Source organism: Meleagris gallopavo, chromosome 10 (genome assembly GCF_000146605.3).
Source record: "Meleagris gallopavo isolate NT-WF06-2002-E0010 breed Aviagen turkey brand Nicholas breeding stock chromosome 10, Turkey_5.1, whole genome shotgun sequence".
NCBI classification, from domain to species: Eukaryota; Metazoa; Chordata; class Aves; order Galliformes; family Phasianidae; genus Meleagris; species Meleagris gallopavo.
The window spans coordinates 8568716-8587296 of NC_015020.2; the positions used below are offsets into that span (position 1 = coordinate 8568716).

Here is an 18581-nt window from a genome sequence, read left to right on the forward strand (position 1 = left end):
TTTCTCAAGAAGATGCATCTTTTCTTTTCTTAGTATAGATGACCATTACTTGGAAAAATTCCAGAAAAAAATATTCTATCAATTTGGAATTGTTGCAATACTCTTTAAAGGTATGTGGAATTACACCCAGTTATAGTTTTATTTTCCTAATTACAACCATGAGGGATATCTGGAGAAATAAGCCAACTTCAACTATGCTGTGAATACAAGTTCCTGCCTCTCTTTGTATTTTGACACAACCGTAACAGCAATATTTACGTCATTAAATGCTATACGAAGTAACACATATACTTCCTCTTTAACCAGAACATTATGAGCACATACCATCAGCAAAACATCTTTCATTCTTTGAGAAATATATGCAAGAATGAATATCTTTTTGTTTCTTTATGCAAGCAGTCATGACTGTTCTTGTAGATGATGATTGTAATTGAAGTGTCAACCTAATTAACAACTAAACTTTGAATAATGCTAATGAGAACTGAACATGGCATCAGAGAAAAGACCGGCTCTACAGGTGATAAACCTTCACAGTAGTGACATTTTCCAGTGTAAAGTCACAGTTACTGTGATCTGATCAAAGAGAGAGACCCCCATTGGGTCCAATTATAACTATAGTTTTGAAAAAAGAATTACTGAGTTATGATGTTCATAATCTATGCAGAAAGGCCTTTACAGTATAGGTCTTTTCCCCATAGCTGTGATCTTTTCAATTTATATCCAAGCTCCATAGATCTAGATAAAAGTTTAGAGCCTGCTTCGTTTAGCCTGTGGAAAGCATACACCAAGACTCATTTACGTTTTTCCCTTACACCTCAAAAGAAATTAAAAAAAAAAAAAAGAGGACAGTTCTTAGTACAAAATCAATTAGGGAGGTCAAGGTTGGAAAAACAAATGCACGCATTTTATTTTTTTCATGCTGTATTGTTATATTAAAATTGTTAAAAATTAGGCTTATTTAATTCAGGCGCAAATAAATGGGAAATCTACCCATCAGTGGTAGCTCACTTTCACCAAAAGCAAAGAAAAGAATTCTCAGCCTTAGAGCACTGTCTCTGATAAACAAAGCATGCTTAAATACGTGAAAATTTCCTTTTCCCTCTACTTTCTTGGAAATCTATGCTATTCTAAATTATAACTTGCATACATTGATGAAAAAAAAGATGTTTTAAAATATGTCTTGTATTGTTACTTATCTTACACCAGTTTATGTCTTATAAAAGAGTAAAATAAAACTGAACACAGCCACTTTAGTAGAAAATATTTAATCTGGTATAGTTGCATTAAGAATTATCGTGAAACATTAATTAGAATTCAGTAGTTTTTCAAAACAGGAAATATTATTTAGTTTTATTTTTTAAAACAAAATAATCCTATGCTATCTCTTCAAATATATTAAGAATAACTCAAACTAAAATTTAATTCACCAAATACATTTCAGCTACCAAGTCACGTATTTCCCAAACGCATATGTCACATGGTGTGACATGATCAAATGATCAAATGGTAAAAAGTTTCAGAGCTCTATCTTGTGTTCAAGTTACTTCGTACTCTCAGTAGTACTGTTCTAAACAGGCATGAGTTCATATGTTGTGTTGATCGAGGCCTGACTATCATTATTTTTAGGACTGTTCTCAAATCAGGTGAAAAACAACCGTTTCATCATACAATGCAATGGGGCACTGGGAACACATGAACTTTATTCTTACAGCTCAGCTTCACAGACACTCAAACAGAAGAGGCACAAATGTCCTCTTCACCTGAATTTTGCAGCAACACATCTGTAACAGTTTAGTATTAGTTTCAACAGTGACTAAATCAAATCACACTGTCAATTGCCATCTTGGCAAGTCTAATCTCAGCATGGGCTCTACCTATGCACACGTAGATAAACACACAGTAGTGTCACCAACAAGCAGTATGTTCAGTAAAGAATTTCTCATGGATCAATTTTAATGGAAACAGCAAAAATAAAACAGTCAGATAACAGACATCATTCCAACTTGTGTGAGATCACTTGTTTCTATGTTCATCAGCATTTAGTGCCTTTCCCTCCAGATAGATAAACAGTTGAACACTCCTCATGTCATTCTTGGAGGCAGGGGCACAATTAATGCAATTAAGAAAAATCAAGAAGAAGGAATGTGTGTATTTCACCTGAAAGAAAAAGGGTCCTGTGCTGAACACCAAAAGTGGAGTTGGGAAAATTTCAGTAGGTGGTAAGGGAAAGGAAGAAAAGAAAGGAAGAAAAGAAGATGTAGAGGAGGGGAATTATATAACGATGCGAGGGAAAAAGGGACTGTCTTATTTTTTCATTTCTGGCAGGACCCATATACCCTAAAATACCCTAAATACCCTAAAAGTATCAGGATGCTTTAGGCAAACACATATTTAAAACAACACCAGAAAGCAAAAAATCTCCCACTTCACTGCATTATTAGTACATTATTAGTTCAATAGCACTAAGAACATTCCAGTGGACTGGTCTTGAAGGCAGAGGGCTCCAGCACAAAAATGCGCAAGAAAACTGCACTGTCTGGAGTGCAATACTGAGCTGCCATCCTGGAGGAAGTTCTGGCCTCTGAACGATTATACTGGAGTTTTAAAAGTTTCCCCAAGCCTGATTTCTCAAGCGGCGCAGCTGGAGTCCTTTGCTGAAGCACTCCTAAGCACCATCACTGCTTGCTTGCCCAGGTTTCCTGCAAGCTAAAGTCATCAAACACCCATGGGCTATCAAACCACCAAGAGACAGCAAAGCCAGGCTGCCCCTTTGGGTAGTTACCAGCAAATCCTCCCAGCTCCACAGTTTAACCAGACAGACAGCGACAGAGCAGCTACTGCACTCAGTACCACAGGTACAGACATGAGAATGGGTGCTTTGAACTCCTTGTAAGGGTTTGGTGCACGGCAGGTCTACGATCGCTTATAACCTAAAACTCCTTTGGGTGATGCAATAATGCCAGAATAAATCTCTCCTAAAATTTCAAAGGAAATACACAGCACTGGTATGAAGCCAAAATACGCCCCAGTGGCAGCTTTACCATTTCTTTTCCTTAGATATGTTTTTATCCTTTTACCTATGATTACGAATGCCAGACTTTTTTTCTCCATTCCTTTCCATGACTTAAACAGAAAGAGCCTTTAAAAAAGTTTAGAAAAAGGACCTAGAAACAAACCACAGAGTTAGTGGTTAATTTTTTTTTTTTCAAGGAGTCACTTAATGATCTGTCTCAGAAATGATATTATTAATTCACACTAAAAGCAAACTGTTTTTATCTTCTCCTAGCAACTGCTTCTCATAGGAAAGTGACTTCATTGGGCTGTTAAACACTACCAGTGAAGAGCAATCAGAGCTTTCAGAAGGTTTAAATCAATAGAATAGTTTTTCAGAGATTTAGGAAGTCATAAGGTTGGTATGTGGTTTTGCTCTCATACATATGAAGTAACTAAAAAATGCCAAAACATATTGTATCGCTTGCTGAAAAGAAGCCTTTTTTAAACTAGTCACCATATATCCTTTAAGTTTCCAAACACAGTTACCTGATCAGAAACAAGTCATAACTAATATCTCTTCAATATTCATGTGAGTGAAATAATAGAACAGCACAGAAAAGTTTAAAAGAATCATAAACTGATGTAACTATTAATCAATCCCTTCCTCCTGCAAAAGCTTAAGCACGCATATAAATTTAAGCACGTATGGAAGTATTTGAAAGATTTGTGCCCTAATGCAGAGCCATGCACTGTACTTCCCAATGACAATCGCACTCTGAAAAGAGATACAGGGGTATTTCTTCAGTGTGTGAAATTTGCCAGGTTATACATCATTTCTCAGTGTTCCATCAGATCAGGTGACTGTAGCACTTTCAGTATCAAGAAAGTAAGAAGATGGTGGAGAAGAGAAACAAAAAATCTTAAATGAAAATGGAATTTGAGGTTTTTTTTATATGAATATTGTTAAAGAAAAGGTTTCTACATACTTATCTACACACAGAGCATCTCAGACAGTCATTCAATAAAAATACTCTTCACCTATTCAAATGCAAATGTTTTCCAAAATAACTGCATTTTTCAATCTTATAATCCAGCTTCTAAGATCTAGGCTCAAGAGAATCTCAAGCACCACATTTGAGATTCAACATAAACATCTATTTCATACTACTGCAAATATTGCATACTGCTTAGTTTCTATGAGAGAGTAGAAACATTTTACCTATTTTCTCATGGAAAAACATAATATAATACATTTTTAAAAAGTCTTTCTCATTGCACGTTGAAGCACTGAAGATGTTTTTCTCCAACACTGTATTTTCAGGAATTATTTCCAGTCTCAGTAATTATTTTACAAAGCAACTGTTACATTTTCTATGTGAATTACAGCCTACTTCTCAAATGCTACCTTTAAAACAGCAATGTTCATTGCCTAAGTTACGGTGTTAAAATACTGTGACTTACCTCAAAACCAATACTGAAAAAAAAATTGAATTCTGTATTGTATCATAGTGCGTATGTCCAGTGTGCTATAAGGCCTATGCACCTTTCAACAGCTCTGTAGATTTTACAGTTGACAGTATCTAACAAACACAGAAGATGTAATAAACCAGTAGAGCCTACTGTTTTCTGAAGATCATATTTATAAAAGCTGTGCTTGAAGTCTACAGCAATTTCAGTAAGACTTAGTTGCTAAACGTGCAATCCTCATTCTCTGAGGTTTTTCCGAAAGAGCTCAAGTAGAGCAAAGGACTTACCTTTTTTAACAGTCAGCTGCAAGCAGGTATTGCATAATCAGGCCCAAGGTTTATAAACAGCTACGCATCTATAGTCTGTATTAATTTTTATAGAAACTTTCTTTTGCTACCATCTTACACTGTTAAGTGGTGATCAAAGTATTACTGCATTAGGAAATTTAGTCTCACAGAAGTAGCTACTTATTTTCATCTTTTTTTAGTTAAAAATAATAGACAAATTCACAGTGAAATGATAAAATCTAAAAACAAGTGTTCTTGTCAGAAGAGAGGAAAAAGAGGGTCTTTCCCCCTTCTAAGAAACAAAGGATTCCTGAAAGTCTTGCACTGATTTATTTTTCCAATTTTAAATACCTTAGGAGTAGCGGAACTGCTACTGGCATGGCAGTATTTCTAACAGTCAATAAATCTAAAATATTATGTGTGAATATTGGAATGAAGCCATTAAGAAGATTACAGCATGCAACACAGCAGAGGGTCCACATGAAAAAAGGACTGGTAATTCAGGACAACTGTGACCACTGACCTCTGCACAGTCAAGACCACTGGTCAGTCTGACAGAATAATAGAGTTCACATGCATAGAAAGTCATCCAGCCTGTAACTATAATTTAAATACTTAAAAGAATGATTTAAAAATGCCCTTAAATCTCAGTTAATTTATTATGCAGCTTATTAGACAATGTCATATAGCAATATTTTTCTATCTTAAATTTATCTTAAAAAAATTCAGAATGGGAACATTTTATAGACACTTTACTAAGGTAAACTATTAAATACCTATGCCACAAGGACACTACCAGGCAAAGTGATCAAGAAAATAAATATCCAGTTTTCACCAGAGACAAGAAACAGTTTTAGAAAAATCTTTGAGAATATTATGTTTCTTTTGTTAGGCTGTTAATCTATCTGGAATCAATTTTTCAAAGGCATGGGTAGACTAGAGTTTCTTTTATATTTCCAGTTCTTCATCCTATTTTAACACCCTTCAGTGGTACTCCTGCTTATCATATTTTTTCATCAGAAGTTTTACCACCTTTGTACATAAGCTTATGTATATAGGCCAAAATATTTCACGTACGTAAGCATCTGACATTTGCTGTAATGTTTCAAGTCTAACATGCCATTTTGGCTCTACACTTCTACCGCTTACAATTTTAACCCAGATGTTAGCAGTTGCATTGTCCCTGATGAATACAGAAGGATAACCATTCTGCCATTTTTTGTGCCAAAGCCTGAGCTCTGTCTTTCGTTTGCAGATTTTCTAGCTATAATTTTTCCTTTCCATTAATTTTTAATTAAATTGTTTTATATATTTAAATACAGAAGGAGATTAAATTATTCAGAAGCTTCATTATAAAATCCTAAAATAACTTCTGTGAGCATATTTTGCATAAAACACAGTGCTGTTGTTTTGTTGTTGTTGTTGTTTTTTCCCAGTTTTCTTCAGTGAAGTCTATTGTATATTCTGCACATTAGATAAAATTCACTAACAATAGTATTTTATATATGTATCCTGAGGAAGAAAATACTCCTAAAAGTACGAAGAACTGTAACTTCTACTTTTTTCATGCTAGCATATTCATTTAGAGACCACTTTGGTACGCATCTGTAAAGTATATGAGAGCTTACATTCAGTGAAAATTCATTTCCACTTGTCCACAGGACCTCCAGCTACCTTAGTATGTGACCAACGATGACGCCTAATTCTCAATTCTACCTCCAGCTATTATTTGACAACAGGCATGTACTTCCATAACATTAAAACCTCAGGCTTTTACACTGAATACAAGGTCAAGTAAGATCACCAACACAATGGAAGCTTACTTTACTTATTATACTCTCATAAAATACAATACATTCAAAATTTCTGTGCATCTGTGTGTACATACTTTTTCATATACCAAGATAAAATTACATAATTCCAGAATGTTTTTACATAATCAGTTTCTTATACATTACCGAACTGTAGTTGATAATGAATCAAGAGGAAGACTGACCAGACAAGCTACACAAAGTCTACGTTTAAATGCTATCATAATCAAAGGGAACTTACATCAATATAATCATCAAGAGTTTGATTTCTGTTGTTTCAAATACATACAAATTATCAGTGAAAACAAAGTGTCTAGTGACAAAAATAGTATGTCACATCAGTGTCCTTCTTTGATTATGACAGTTTGTTTTTAAGATTTTACAATTTCAGAAAATGTAGCTCTTTGATTTCAAATTTTGATATAAAATTCTTTGTGCTGACAACAGTTTGTGCATCTATAAGTAAATAATCAAAACAGTGATTTTAAAATAATTTTTTTTTCAGAGCTCTGTTGAAGGTAGGCGAATTTTGTGACTATATAAAATGATATACAGAACATGTTCCCCTATAGGCAATAGGAAAAAAAGGAGGGGGAGACCCTCTGCAAGATCAAAGTCCAGAAAGAACTGGCACTTAATTTATCATCCTTTACAGACAAAAGACAGTTTTCGTCATTTCAAAAGGATCAGATGTCTTTTATGACAAACTGGGTTTGCAGTTTAATTTACAAATAGAATTCTAAGTAAGCAGTCTTTGCTCTGCCAAAGCAAATGACAAACAGTATAGGTTTTCATTCGTGCAGCCCTCAGCAGGATAGAAGAGATTAAAATAAAACTGAAATAATTTAGAGAAAACAAATAAATGTTTCACAAAGTTGAAGAAGATCAAAGCCTGAATTTTCTGACCCCAACTGTACAAGCATTTCTTATTATATTGACCAGTGCCATCAGATCATTAATTAAAAGGAAAACGCTGGCAGGTGGCAGGGAAGAAGAAGCCGATAATTGGCCCCCTTCTTCTTTTTGCCTTCAAAAACTCTCTCGTTCTTTTGCAAGACATGCCACTAGGCAGACAGAAATGCCTACTTTGTAATATAATGATTAAGATGAGATGAAGAGACTCTTGCGTTTAGAGCAGCTATGCCTAATGAATGCAGCTAGCTTTATAATTATGATCCTACTTTTACAATAAGGAATATGATGTACCATTCAACATCTCCTCAACTGTCAGAAATGTAAAATATCAAACACAGAAGACTACATTTGCTGCTTTTTACCCCCCTATTTCTTTTACAGCATTTAGCAAAATCAGGCAAAAAAAGCATCCATATAAAAGAGAAACCCCAAGAAACATCTATAAGACTCACCACTTCACTGGGTAGGTTGCTCAGGTCATTAAAAGGGTTTTCTAGATTGTTTGTGTCAACATTTAGCAAAACCACATCTTCCAGTGATCTGTTTTTCACTCTCTGCAAAGAAAAAAAAAAATAGCAAAAAATTTATTACAGCATCCTCCTTGAAGTACCTATTTACTGTAATAGCTGGAATAGAAATTATGATTTTTTGAAGAATAATACTGGCCAAGACAAGGTTGAGCTTTCGCATGTAGGATCTATGAATTAGGCATAGGAGTTAAAGATTATTAGAATACTTCTTTCTCATAAAACACTATGGTTGTATTAATAACCTCTGAAATACAAGAGTATTCAATAAATTAATTCCTAAAAACAGAGAATTACTTAAAACTGTTAAGCACAATATTATATATATACACACACACTCATATCTTTTAAAAACATTTCATTCTTTCCTATTTGTGAAAATTAGATAGGATAATAATCATATAACCAGAAGAAAATAGAGCAGAGTAATTATTTTCAGATTTATGTAAGTCCCATTCATGTGATCATGTGACTCCTACTAGCATTTCAAAAGATACTCTTTTGTCAATGGATTTGACTAGCAAGTAAGAATTAAACAATTTATTCCTTTGAGAGACCAATTTTAAAAAAAGCAGATAAAACTCTCTATGTATGGTCCTACAATAATATGCAATATTTTGGGTCAGAAAATGATATCAGGATTTCAGTGATTTCATTTACAGAGTGCATTTGTTTTTCTTTTTGTTTTTAATTTTCTGACTATTTAAATAAAGATCCTGGTCAAGATATTACTATCAATGCACATAGATTATAGAAGCTTGGTCAATGAGAAAAGAATATCTGCCTACAGTTAGGAAACATAAACTTGCCAGAGGTTCAGATAGGAGGAGAACCTTGTTGGTTTCACAAATGTGAATTCTTCCTCAGAAATTGCGTTAGTAGAAGAATAAAACAGTTCCTGGATCAATTACCTACGCTGCATGATAATCATACTACACATGTAGACAGACCTACACGTGTCACCAAACAGTAATTAATAGAAAGAGACAAAACAATTTATTTTTCTATGACTCAGCTACTATTTATCACTCGGGTGAGATCCATTGTTTTATTGTATGTTTAAGTATGAAAAGGCTTTTGGTTTTTGACAAAATTTTCTGTTTTCTAAAATAAAAGTTATAAATGTTATTGGATGAATGCTGGACTCCAATTTACAGTGGAAGAGGAACGCAAGTCAGCTGAGGAATCAGAAGGATGCTGACTTTCACTTGACAATAAATAGAAATAAATTTAATTACTATTACTAGAAAGATCTGAAATGTTGTTGAACCACTAACAAAAATATAAAGGATAGTATCATTGAGATAATTAACACGCACAGAAACATAATGTAGAGCTTGTATTTTTCAATATAGTGTTTGAAAAGCATCATTTCAAATAGGGACAACTTCACTTTTTAAAACATTGAAGCTTAACATCTGTTATTCTGTTCTAATAACAGGAGATTTTTTCTGAAACATTTTCACTGAAATTATTATTTACGGTACACACATCTCATGCTTATCACTACTCAGAAGCGTATAGGAAACTTACCTCTATTAAACTTAAGTGGACACCAATTAGATAAGGCATGGGTGCACTGAAGAAAAAAGAGAAAATCAAATTATCTTTCAGCTACAGCAGCATTTGTAGATTTAAACATTTAAAAAGTTAGCTTATTTGGTCTCCAGGTAACATTCACTCTGTAAGCTTGTATTAAACGTATACAGGTGCTCTTGAAATTTTTACTAGCTGATAGAAATTATTCTCATTATTACAATGTAGTAAAGATGACCACAAAATAAAGGACACTGGTTCTAACTAAAATTATGAATGAAATGGTGTGTAAGGCTTCCTAACCTCCTGCATATCTAACTTCAATGACTACTATATGGCTACTATAGTGAAAGCAATCCTATCCTAGTGAGAAAATTGTCCACCATCTCAAGTACAACAATTTTAAAATGCCATTCTGGAGAATGTGGTGTCAGTGAGCTTCTGCAGTGCTCATATAATATCTCATGTAATATCTTATATGACCCAAGACAGCGAGCTTATTATTTCCAATTTGCATGAGACAAGGAATCATTCTTCACAGAGCCTCTGCAATGAGACCTCCTGCAGTATGCAAGCAAGAAAGTAAACTAGTCAGATCAATTTTCACTGTTTTCTATAATGTTCTCTTTCGTCTATTGATCTGATAAAAAATATATTCACTATCTGGTGTTAAAGGAAAAAAATAATCATCACTGTGCTTTTTTATGATGTGAAATTACTAAAAATATTCTCTCCAGAGAAGTGAGCAATAGATAGATCAGTTCAAGGAACTCTGTGGGAAATGAAATACTAAGAGAGCAAAGAGAAAAATCAAAATTAAGGACTGAAAAATAAATTGAAAGCAAGACCTCTGATATGAACAGTGCATCAATCCGATCATCTAGCTGAGCTTAACGAGGCACTGACACTCAGGGACCCACTTCCTGAAGCCCAGGAAGGGCTCCCCTGGGCCATTTCCCATGGCCTCAGCAGTGCAGGTCCAGCTCCGTAAGAGGAGCAAACGCAGCTGGCTACGGCCACAGATACTGTAGAAAAATCTGGGCACACTATGGATTATCCAATTGTACTTATTAGGAATGTCCCACAAGAGAATATTGACTGAAACAAATGAAAGCAAAATGATCTAAAAAGTAACTGACAGATCAAAACAAGTTTTCAAGATGTCCACACTATCAAAAATCAAAGGTTTGGATAGACCACAAAATCTCATGGCTTAAGGTTCTCAGGCAGTGGGGTGCGGACTTCCAAAAAGGGCAATGAAGACTCCCACATCGTCACAATGTCTTATTCTTAGCCCAATACTGAAAATCTGTGACCACTTCAGCCAGGCTAGGGCCTTATGCCTTCCAGACTAAACACAAATTACATGAAAACACAAACGGGTTTCTCTCCAAGAATGTGCCCGCAGAGCAGATGCACATACATTCATATGCAGTGAGGAATTAGACAGCTTGAAGACACTATAATTTCAAGAGTGTCTGACACTAGGCAATATATTTGAGTGAACAAATGTGAACGACTGTGGCTGGCGCATAAGCGCAGATTCTTCTGCTGAATGCTGAGCAAAACAGATCCTCCCCAGGTTCATCACATCAGAGCCCCTCAGTGTTACAAGTGACACAAACCGGAGAAACTACAATGAAAAGAAGTGCTATATCACCTATGTATTTCATGCACACTTTTCTAGCAGCTTCACCAGGCCTGTACTGACTTGTAATAGCTGATGATTTGCTCCATTAATAAATCTGTCATTAGAAAGAGTAGTGTGCAGAACAAAGCAACAGCTACACCATTCCAATTTCAAAGTTAACAGAACAAAGCTAATTAGATAAACATATCTTGAAAATGCATGAAATAAAAAAAAGCAGGTATGGAAAGTCAACTTGATTTTCAGCAAAGAATTAGTTTTATTACTGCAGGACTCTGAAGCCCTAACACCATATTTTTGTAAAATGTACATAAAGTTGCTTATTGTGGTACTACTGGGAGCTGCCATACAGTTTTTCACTTGCTTATGCATGTTATTACAAAAAATGTTATTAATCTACAGCATCATTTCCTAAAATAATTACTATGTTATACAAAACATGCATGTTAATTGGAAAATAATTGTCCTATTGTCATTAAAACAGACTTGCATATATCCCAACTCAGGAAATATCAAATCACATAAGAAATGCTACAATCCTAACTTGAATTTTCTAATTGCATTATATTCTTAACACAGCATCAGTAGAACAGATACTTTATCATCTACAGACTAAACTGTCATACATCCATATATCAGCAACTTAGTATGCCAAGAAATTACACAGAAATTCGATATAACGTGCTTTACCCTTTACAAAAATTGATTGTATTCAAATATAATTACTATAAGAATGATCAAACTTAATTCCTCTGAAAGCACTCTTGAAAGTCAGACCTTCACTGCACGAATGCAACCATATCATACAATGGCTTGGGTTGGAAAGGATGTCAGGGACAATCAGGTTCCAGTGCCCCTGCCAGAGTCAGTGTTGCCAGCCACTGGAGCAAGTACTAGACCAGGCTGCCCAGGACCCCACCCAACCTGGTCCTAAACACCTTCAATGACGAGGTACCCAAAACCTCACTGGGCAGCCTGTTACAGCACCTCTCAGTGATAAACTTCCCCCTGAAATCCCATCGTCATCTCCTCTCCCATAGTTTACAATCATTTCTCCTAGATAGTGTCCTACCACTATCTAATCTTATTAAAAGTTGATTTTCCTCCTGCTTATAATCTCCCTTTAAACACTAGAAGGCCATAATGAGGTCTCCCCGCAGCCTTCTCATCTCCAGACTGAACAAACCCAGCTCCTTCACCCTGTCTTCACAGGAGAGATGCTCCAGCACCAGCATCTTTGCAGCCCTCCTCTGGACTCCCTCCAAAAGCTCCATCTCTTTCCATGTTGGATGCCTCAGAATCTCTCTTCTTTTGTAGACTTCAGTTAGTAATCTTAAAAAATACTTAGAGAACTGTATTTAGAAAATCTGCTGCTCAAAGAATATGTTGTAGGAAACTTACTTCTCTGTGTTATCTTCTTCCAGAGCTAAAATGAGGAAGTCATTTCACTGTCTAATATTTTGTTGTTCTTTAGAAAAAGGAACTGATATATCCTTTTTTTCATATGATTGTTCCAATTCTCACATTGGAGCTGTGAGCAGAATTTAAGGCCAATGTAAGTCACATGGGGAAAGAAAATCCTCTCAAGTTAATAGACAGTACTGCTCCCACACAGGACTCTGAACTTATTCTTAACCAACCTGGATTGCATGACACTCCACACTGGTGGACTTTCACTACATTTAAAACCTGTCTTCACATAAAATTGCTTGACAGAACCAAAGCGGTTTTTTGATTACAAAGGAAAGTGGGTGAATTTAAGTGTTTTAGTGCAGATTTGACTCAAAGATGCACTTTGCCTTTCTCATACACACAAAACGTATCGGCCAAGCAGTTCAGTTTCTTAAATTCTAACCCCTATCAAATTGTATCATTTATCTTCAGGAAATTTTAAAAATGTATAGTTCAACTCATTAAAAACAAAAAAGGTGGATTTCTCACAAAACGTGTTGGATGATTAATGTGCAAAGTACATTGCAGGATCAGGACTTGTACTTAGAGCAGTAAATTTAAATGTATTTTATCTTTGTTTAAACAAGTTCATACTCCCTTCAAATGGCCAACATTATCAAAGTGATAATCTTCTACTTTGTTTGTTTTACTATCATTCCAGAACAATGCTAAGAAAATGAGTTAGTGGGAAACATCTCAAAGTGCAACATAGTCTTTAAGCAAGGAAATATATTGTGTTCAAGAGGAAAAAAAGTTTTCATAAAAGCAATTACTCTGTCAAAAATATCAAGATGAAAATATAAAAAAAATTAGAAAATTATTTAATTCACTTTTAATCGATCTTCTTGGACCACACACTAGGTCTGCTTTAATGTATGCTTTGACTCTATAAATTCATCAAGCTTTTCTAACTTCACATGCTATACAGGTAAGAGAAAGACATTTATTCACTGTTAGACACCAGAGAAGTAAGAAGAAACGTGAGTATTTTGTGCTTTTATTACACTATTCCAAACTATCTCTGAAAAGAACCATTCAAACCAAACTTGATCAGAGAATTATAAATACATGACAATCTAATAAAAGTCTGAATTATAACAACTGTAGTAAACTCATCAATTGTGCATGTCTTTCTGTGAACTTCATGTTTCCATTCAAACAACATGAAGAAAAGGAAACTTTTTTTCCCCTTCTTTTGTCACGCAGTAAAAGAGAAAAGAAGATATAAATGAGTTTTACAAGTTTAAGAAACAACATGCTTCTTTTTAATGAGTAAAAAAAATTCTCAGGTCATGCCATAATAACCTAGAGTCTCAAGTATTATCATCATCACAGGGAACTGTGTACAGCATCTAACATTATTATTTCTCAAAACATCATCTGTGCTTAGGAGGGCAAATAAAAATTTTCTAGCATTCAGGATGCACTCGGCAGGATACAACTCAAAGAAGGGGTGTTGATCTAACTTCTGAGAAAAGCATTTATGGATGATACTGAAGAATATGAAAAGCTTCTGGCAGTAAATTCAAGTAATACAAAAACTAAGCAAATACATCCAAGCTATATCCCCATCTTAGTGCATTTTATCAAAGCTAGGAGGAAAAATTAGGGACAGAGTTTCTCCAGAAGAAAACTATCGCTAAAGATGAAAGGCTTAGCTACTGTTGAAAGCAAAGCATGAAAGGATGCTTAAAAAAATAAAATAAAATAATATACTGATGAAGTATAGGAATCATCCTAGACAAAGTTATACCACAGACAAACATTGAAAACTTGAGGAGAAATATCAAAGACTTAAGGAAGTTTAATGAGAATTTCTTTCAAAACAAGAAGTTCAGTGGAATGGGTGGAGTTCAATCGAACATCAATATTCACAGGTTTCAGGAAAAAAAAAAGCCCTGCAAGCGCATAAGTGCATAAACAATTTATTTCTGTGAAGAAAAAAATGTTAACAGAAATACAAGAATTAGGCTGGTACGCATCTGACTTGGACTCGAGTTTTGTCTATAATAATTCTTGATCTCTAAAATGGCTTTAAATGGTTCATTTATCCACCACAGATTCGTAGCATCTATTTGAAGTGAAGGTCTCCACGGAGTGATACTCTTATATTAGTTCCCTAAGGGAAGCTCATTTGGTAACATTGGCACTACTGCCAACAGAAGTAAATCTTTTCTTAGCCTGAAATCTTAAAAATCAAGTATCTGGAATTGAAAATTACCTCAAATTAGCCTGGTGTAATGTATAATGACCGTCCAAAGGTAAACATCATCCCCTGAAGGATCAGAAGTCACTCAAAAAGTGGCCTTTTCCAGTGTTTTAAGTATAAAAAGGAGATTTAAAGCAAATTTGGCCAAGTGTTGAATATGATCCTGAACCCGGATGAGCCTAAAGCACAGACACGGAATCATACCTTGGACCTAAGAAAAACACTGATGCTTAAAAACGCTAATGCTTAATTCCAGAAAGATCAGTCAGTGTTTTTGATGCTGCTATCAGTATCATCTATCTCAAGTTAAAGTAAACATTAAATAAATGGAAACCATAAAACCATTGCATTTAACTTACTGAACATGACAACTCTACCAATGATACATGAACCGTTATAACAAGCATGATTCTTAGATGCTCTGTTGACAGTAATCAGGACAGTAATTCCAAAACCATGTAAAAGCATACTGAAATATCTCTGTCCAAGGCATTGATTGAAGTGTTTTCATGAATCAGACCCTGCTGAGTTACTTCGAATTGTAAGACAGGTAAGAATCTCAGAAGTGAAGATAATAGGTTATATCTTACCAGCAGTAGTCCAGGAGATGTGGAGGAAGCACTGGGATGTAAATGTGCTGCCAATACATAGGATACAATAATGCAGCTGACGCATGAACACAAGCAGTTAACTAAAAAAAACAAAACGTACACACAGAATTAGCAACAAAAACTAAGATGAAGAATAAACAGAAAATACAACATTTTAAAATAACTTTTATATTGCAAGAAACTTCACCTCCTCAAACTGCATATGATAGCATTGTTAATTACTTTAATTGCTTAAATATATGTATGAAAAAACCTAATATATGCACAACATTCGCAAGAAGTCAGACTGATGAGTCAAATTCCAAATCAGCCCTTCTCAGCTCATCTGAAAAAGATAAGCATGCATTTATTGATGCTTGTCATGGTCAACAGTTGCAGGTACAGACACACACGCACAGCACGAGCGCAGCCCTGCCACACCAGCTGGGCCAGGCAGGAAAGGCAGCATGGGGACTCGCCCATCTTCCTCTTTGGAACAAGGGGAACTGATCATGCATGAAGCCACACAAGTGTGCTGCACTCAAGCAGAATTCAATTCTAAATCTGTCACTCTATTTCCAAACTACCGTTGCAAATATAAAATAAATCTAAAGAGAGCGTTCCCTGTGACAGTAATGCAACTGTGTTACAACTTTCAAAACCTCCTGCCTCTCTCCCCTGGTCCCTAAAACAGAAATTGGCAAGTCTGGCAGCCAGCACCACCAGAAGATGAAGAACTCCTTGGCCAAGAAAGGAGAAGTTACAATCTGCTTCCGTTCAAAATGGTCATGTAGACACGGCTGGTTTCTGTTGGTTTCTCAGCGCTTTTAGTTCGTTTTTTGCTTGTTTTCTGGTTAATTTTTAAACAAAGCATCACTATGGAATTGATGAGGAGCTAAGTCTTGTTCACTTCTAAAGCAAACAAAATAATCTTTAATACATTAAGAACTTGGATTTCATCTCCCATATACTGCATTACTATTAGGGAATCAGTTCATTTTACTTATGTTAGTAGGTATCCACAGAGTCCACAGAATGAGAAAATATCAAGACCATGTTCAAAATTAGGCAGCCAACAACCACCACATATAATATTAAAAACCTGACCAAAATTATATACATATACACACACACATTCATATACATATTCAGATGTATAAATAAAGCCTTACTTGAGATCAACTGGGATAAGAACTGCGCTTGAAACAAAAATTCAGAAACTCAGCCATAAGATTTAACACAATCTCTTACAGGTTTGGCAGGTCACACCCAGACAGCAATTTCTGCTATTGATGCTATATTGTCCTTCTGCTTTCCTGCTTTACTTACCAGCATCACTTAACGAAGGCTGAGCACGGAAGCACACACAAAGGGAATGCCCCACACAGAAGACTCCAAGCTTATAGAAGAAGACAAGACTGTCCTAATGTTTTACATCACAACAAAATTACTGTCTGAGGTTAACTTGATTATCGCTGCCCTTTATTAGACGTGTACTTTTACAGTAACAAAATTAAGAGCTAAAAATAAAATGTAAATCCTGCCTATGTAGCAAGTGCTAAAATATTATGGATTTTACAGGAAAAAACGTCCCTGTTGGTGAAACAAATCAACAGTTAAAGCTTTCACACGCAGGCTGGCTTAGACAGTTACTCCTGTAAATAAAAATTACGCTGTAATTTTGTATATATATTCTTACACTAAAAAGGAGAAAAAAATCATTACAAGAACACGGCAGCAGAAATCAGGGACAATTACAATTTGTGCCGCATAGTTTGCTCAGCACTCAGATTAATATAACACGATTAAATATGGAAAAGAAGAGGATCTGAAAGCTCCTAAGGGATATCATTAGGGCAAATTGCCAAAGAATGAAACATGAGCCAGTCAGGAGAGCTGGAAGCTGCAGCAGTACCAAGGGACCTGAGCGCTCGACAGTTGGAGCTTCAGCGCGGTGTGAGCTGCGGGTTAAGGCGACGGGAGGCTGCTCGCTGACACGCGGGATGTCACCATTGACCGGCGCACGGCCCGCGCCTGACAGCTCTGCTGCAGGAAGCCAAGGATATCATCATCCCCTACTTAAACTGGTCGGTTCGTATTAACATTTCGCTTCCTAGCTTCACAGCAAACAGCTGCAATTACGCTCCGTTCAGACTTACAAAAAAGGCTGTTTTAATAATTAGAGCTTGGCGACTAAGAATTAATTGATTTGAAGGATGAAATTAATAAAACCCCTCTTCTACGTGGTGGGATTTATGAGCTTTATTTTCATATTGTTCCTACCCTACGTTTAACTTCTATTACAAATAGTGCAAATCAAGCTCAATATCATGGGTTTTGGTCCTTTAACGATTCCATATTCACTCTGAGTAATAACAATGACTGCATAATAGTCTTTATAGAATATAAATTCCAAATCACGACTACCTATACAAAAATCAGAGTGTAATTCAATCACAGACTGAAATGAAGCTGAGCATACAGTTACATGGGTGATCCCCCTGATGTATACATCTACCTCCTCCTCTTAACAAGTGTTGTTAAATTATGAATTAACATGACGATACAATTTGAATAAAGAAATATTTTTCTGTCTTAAGTATGTCTGCATTGTATTTTACCTCTTGCTTTAGCAGAGAAAGAGGACCATTCCATTTAAAACAACAGAAGTTTTATTAACTTTTGTTTTAGAATCTGTATTTCGGTGTAGCACTCAGACTGACATCTAACATGTTTAAACAAAAAAAAATTAGCATTTCTAGCAGGAATGGTAAAGATTACTTATGCATCAATATTTTGCTCTACTGGCCCTCACCCTTATTTTCTATCATTTTCAATCTAATGTCTCATTTCCAAATTTCCATTTATGCTACTGCAGTAGATTTCCAAATATTTAAACACGGCCAGAATGTTTCAGTTCCCTGCTGTACGCAGCCTCCAAGACAAGCGGCTAAGGGATTCTGCTACTCTTCAAACCGTGTGACATTTTAAATACTGTGCCAACTCTGTCTTTAAGCAAATACTGATATGATAATTATCAATTTCGTATCAAAACACATTTTCTGGCAAATTTTCTTTTTAAGTGTTTCAACAGTGAAAGGCACTAGCTATTTAAGTAACATATCTTTTTAACTGTCAGTTTTGC

The 18581-nt window shown here is 35.4% G+C and overlaps 1 protein-coding gene across 1 annotated transcript in view; it reads right to left on the reverse strand.

Moving 5' to 3' along the window:
• Window positions 1–6302: 6302 nt before the first annotated feature.
• The window catches only part of DENND1B (DENN domain containing 1B), a gene marked incomplete at its 5' end in the record, with an annotated part of 92133 nt that continues 79854 nt past the window's right edge, over window positions 6303–18581 (reverse strand). Inside the window, 3 exons of the mRNA XM_019618367.2 lie at window positions 6303–8028; window positions 9535–9580; window positions 15437–15537. Of these exons, the coding sequence (XP_019473912.1) occupies window positions 7780–8028; window positions 9535–9580; window positions 15437–15537 (396 nt within the window). The remainder of the gene's footprint in view (window positions 8029–9534; window positions 9581–15436; window positions 15538–18581) is intronic.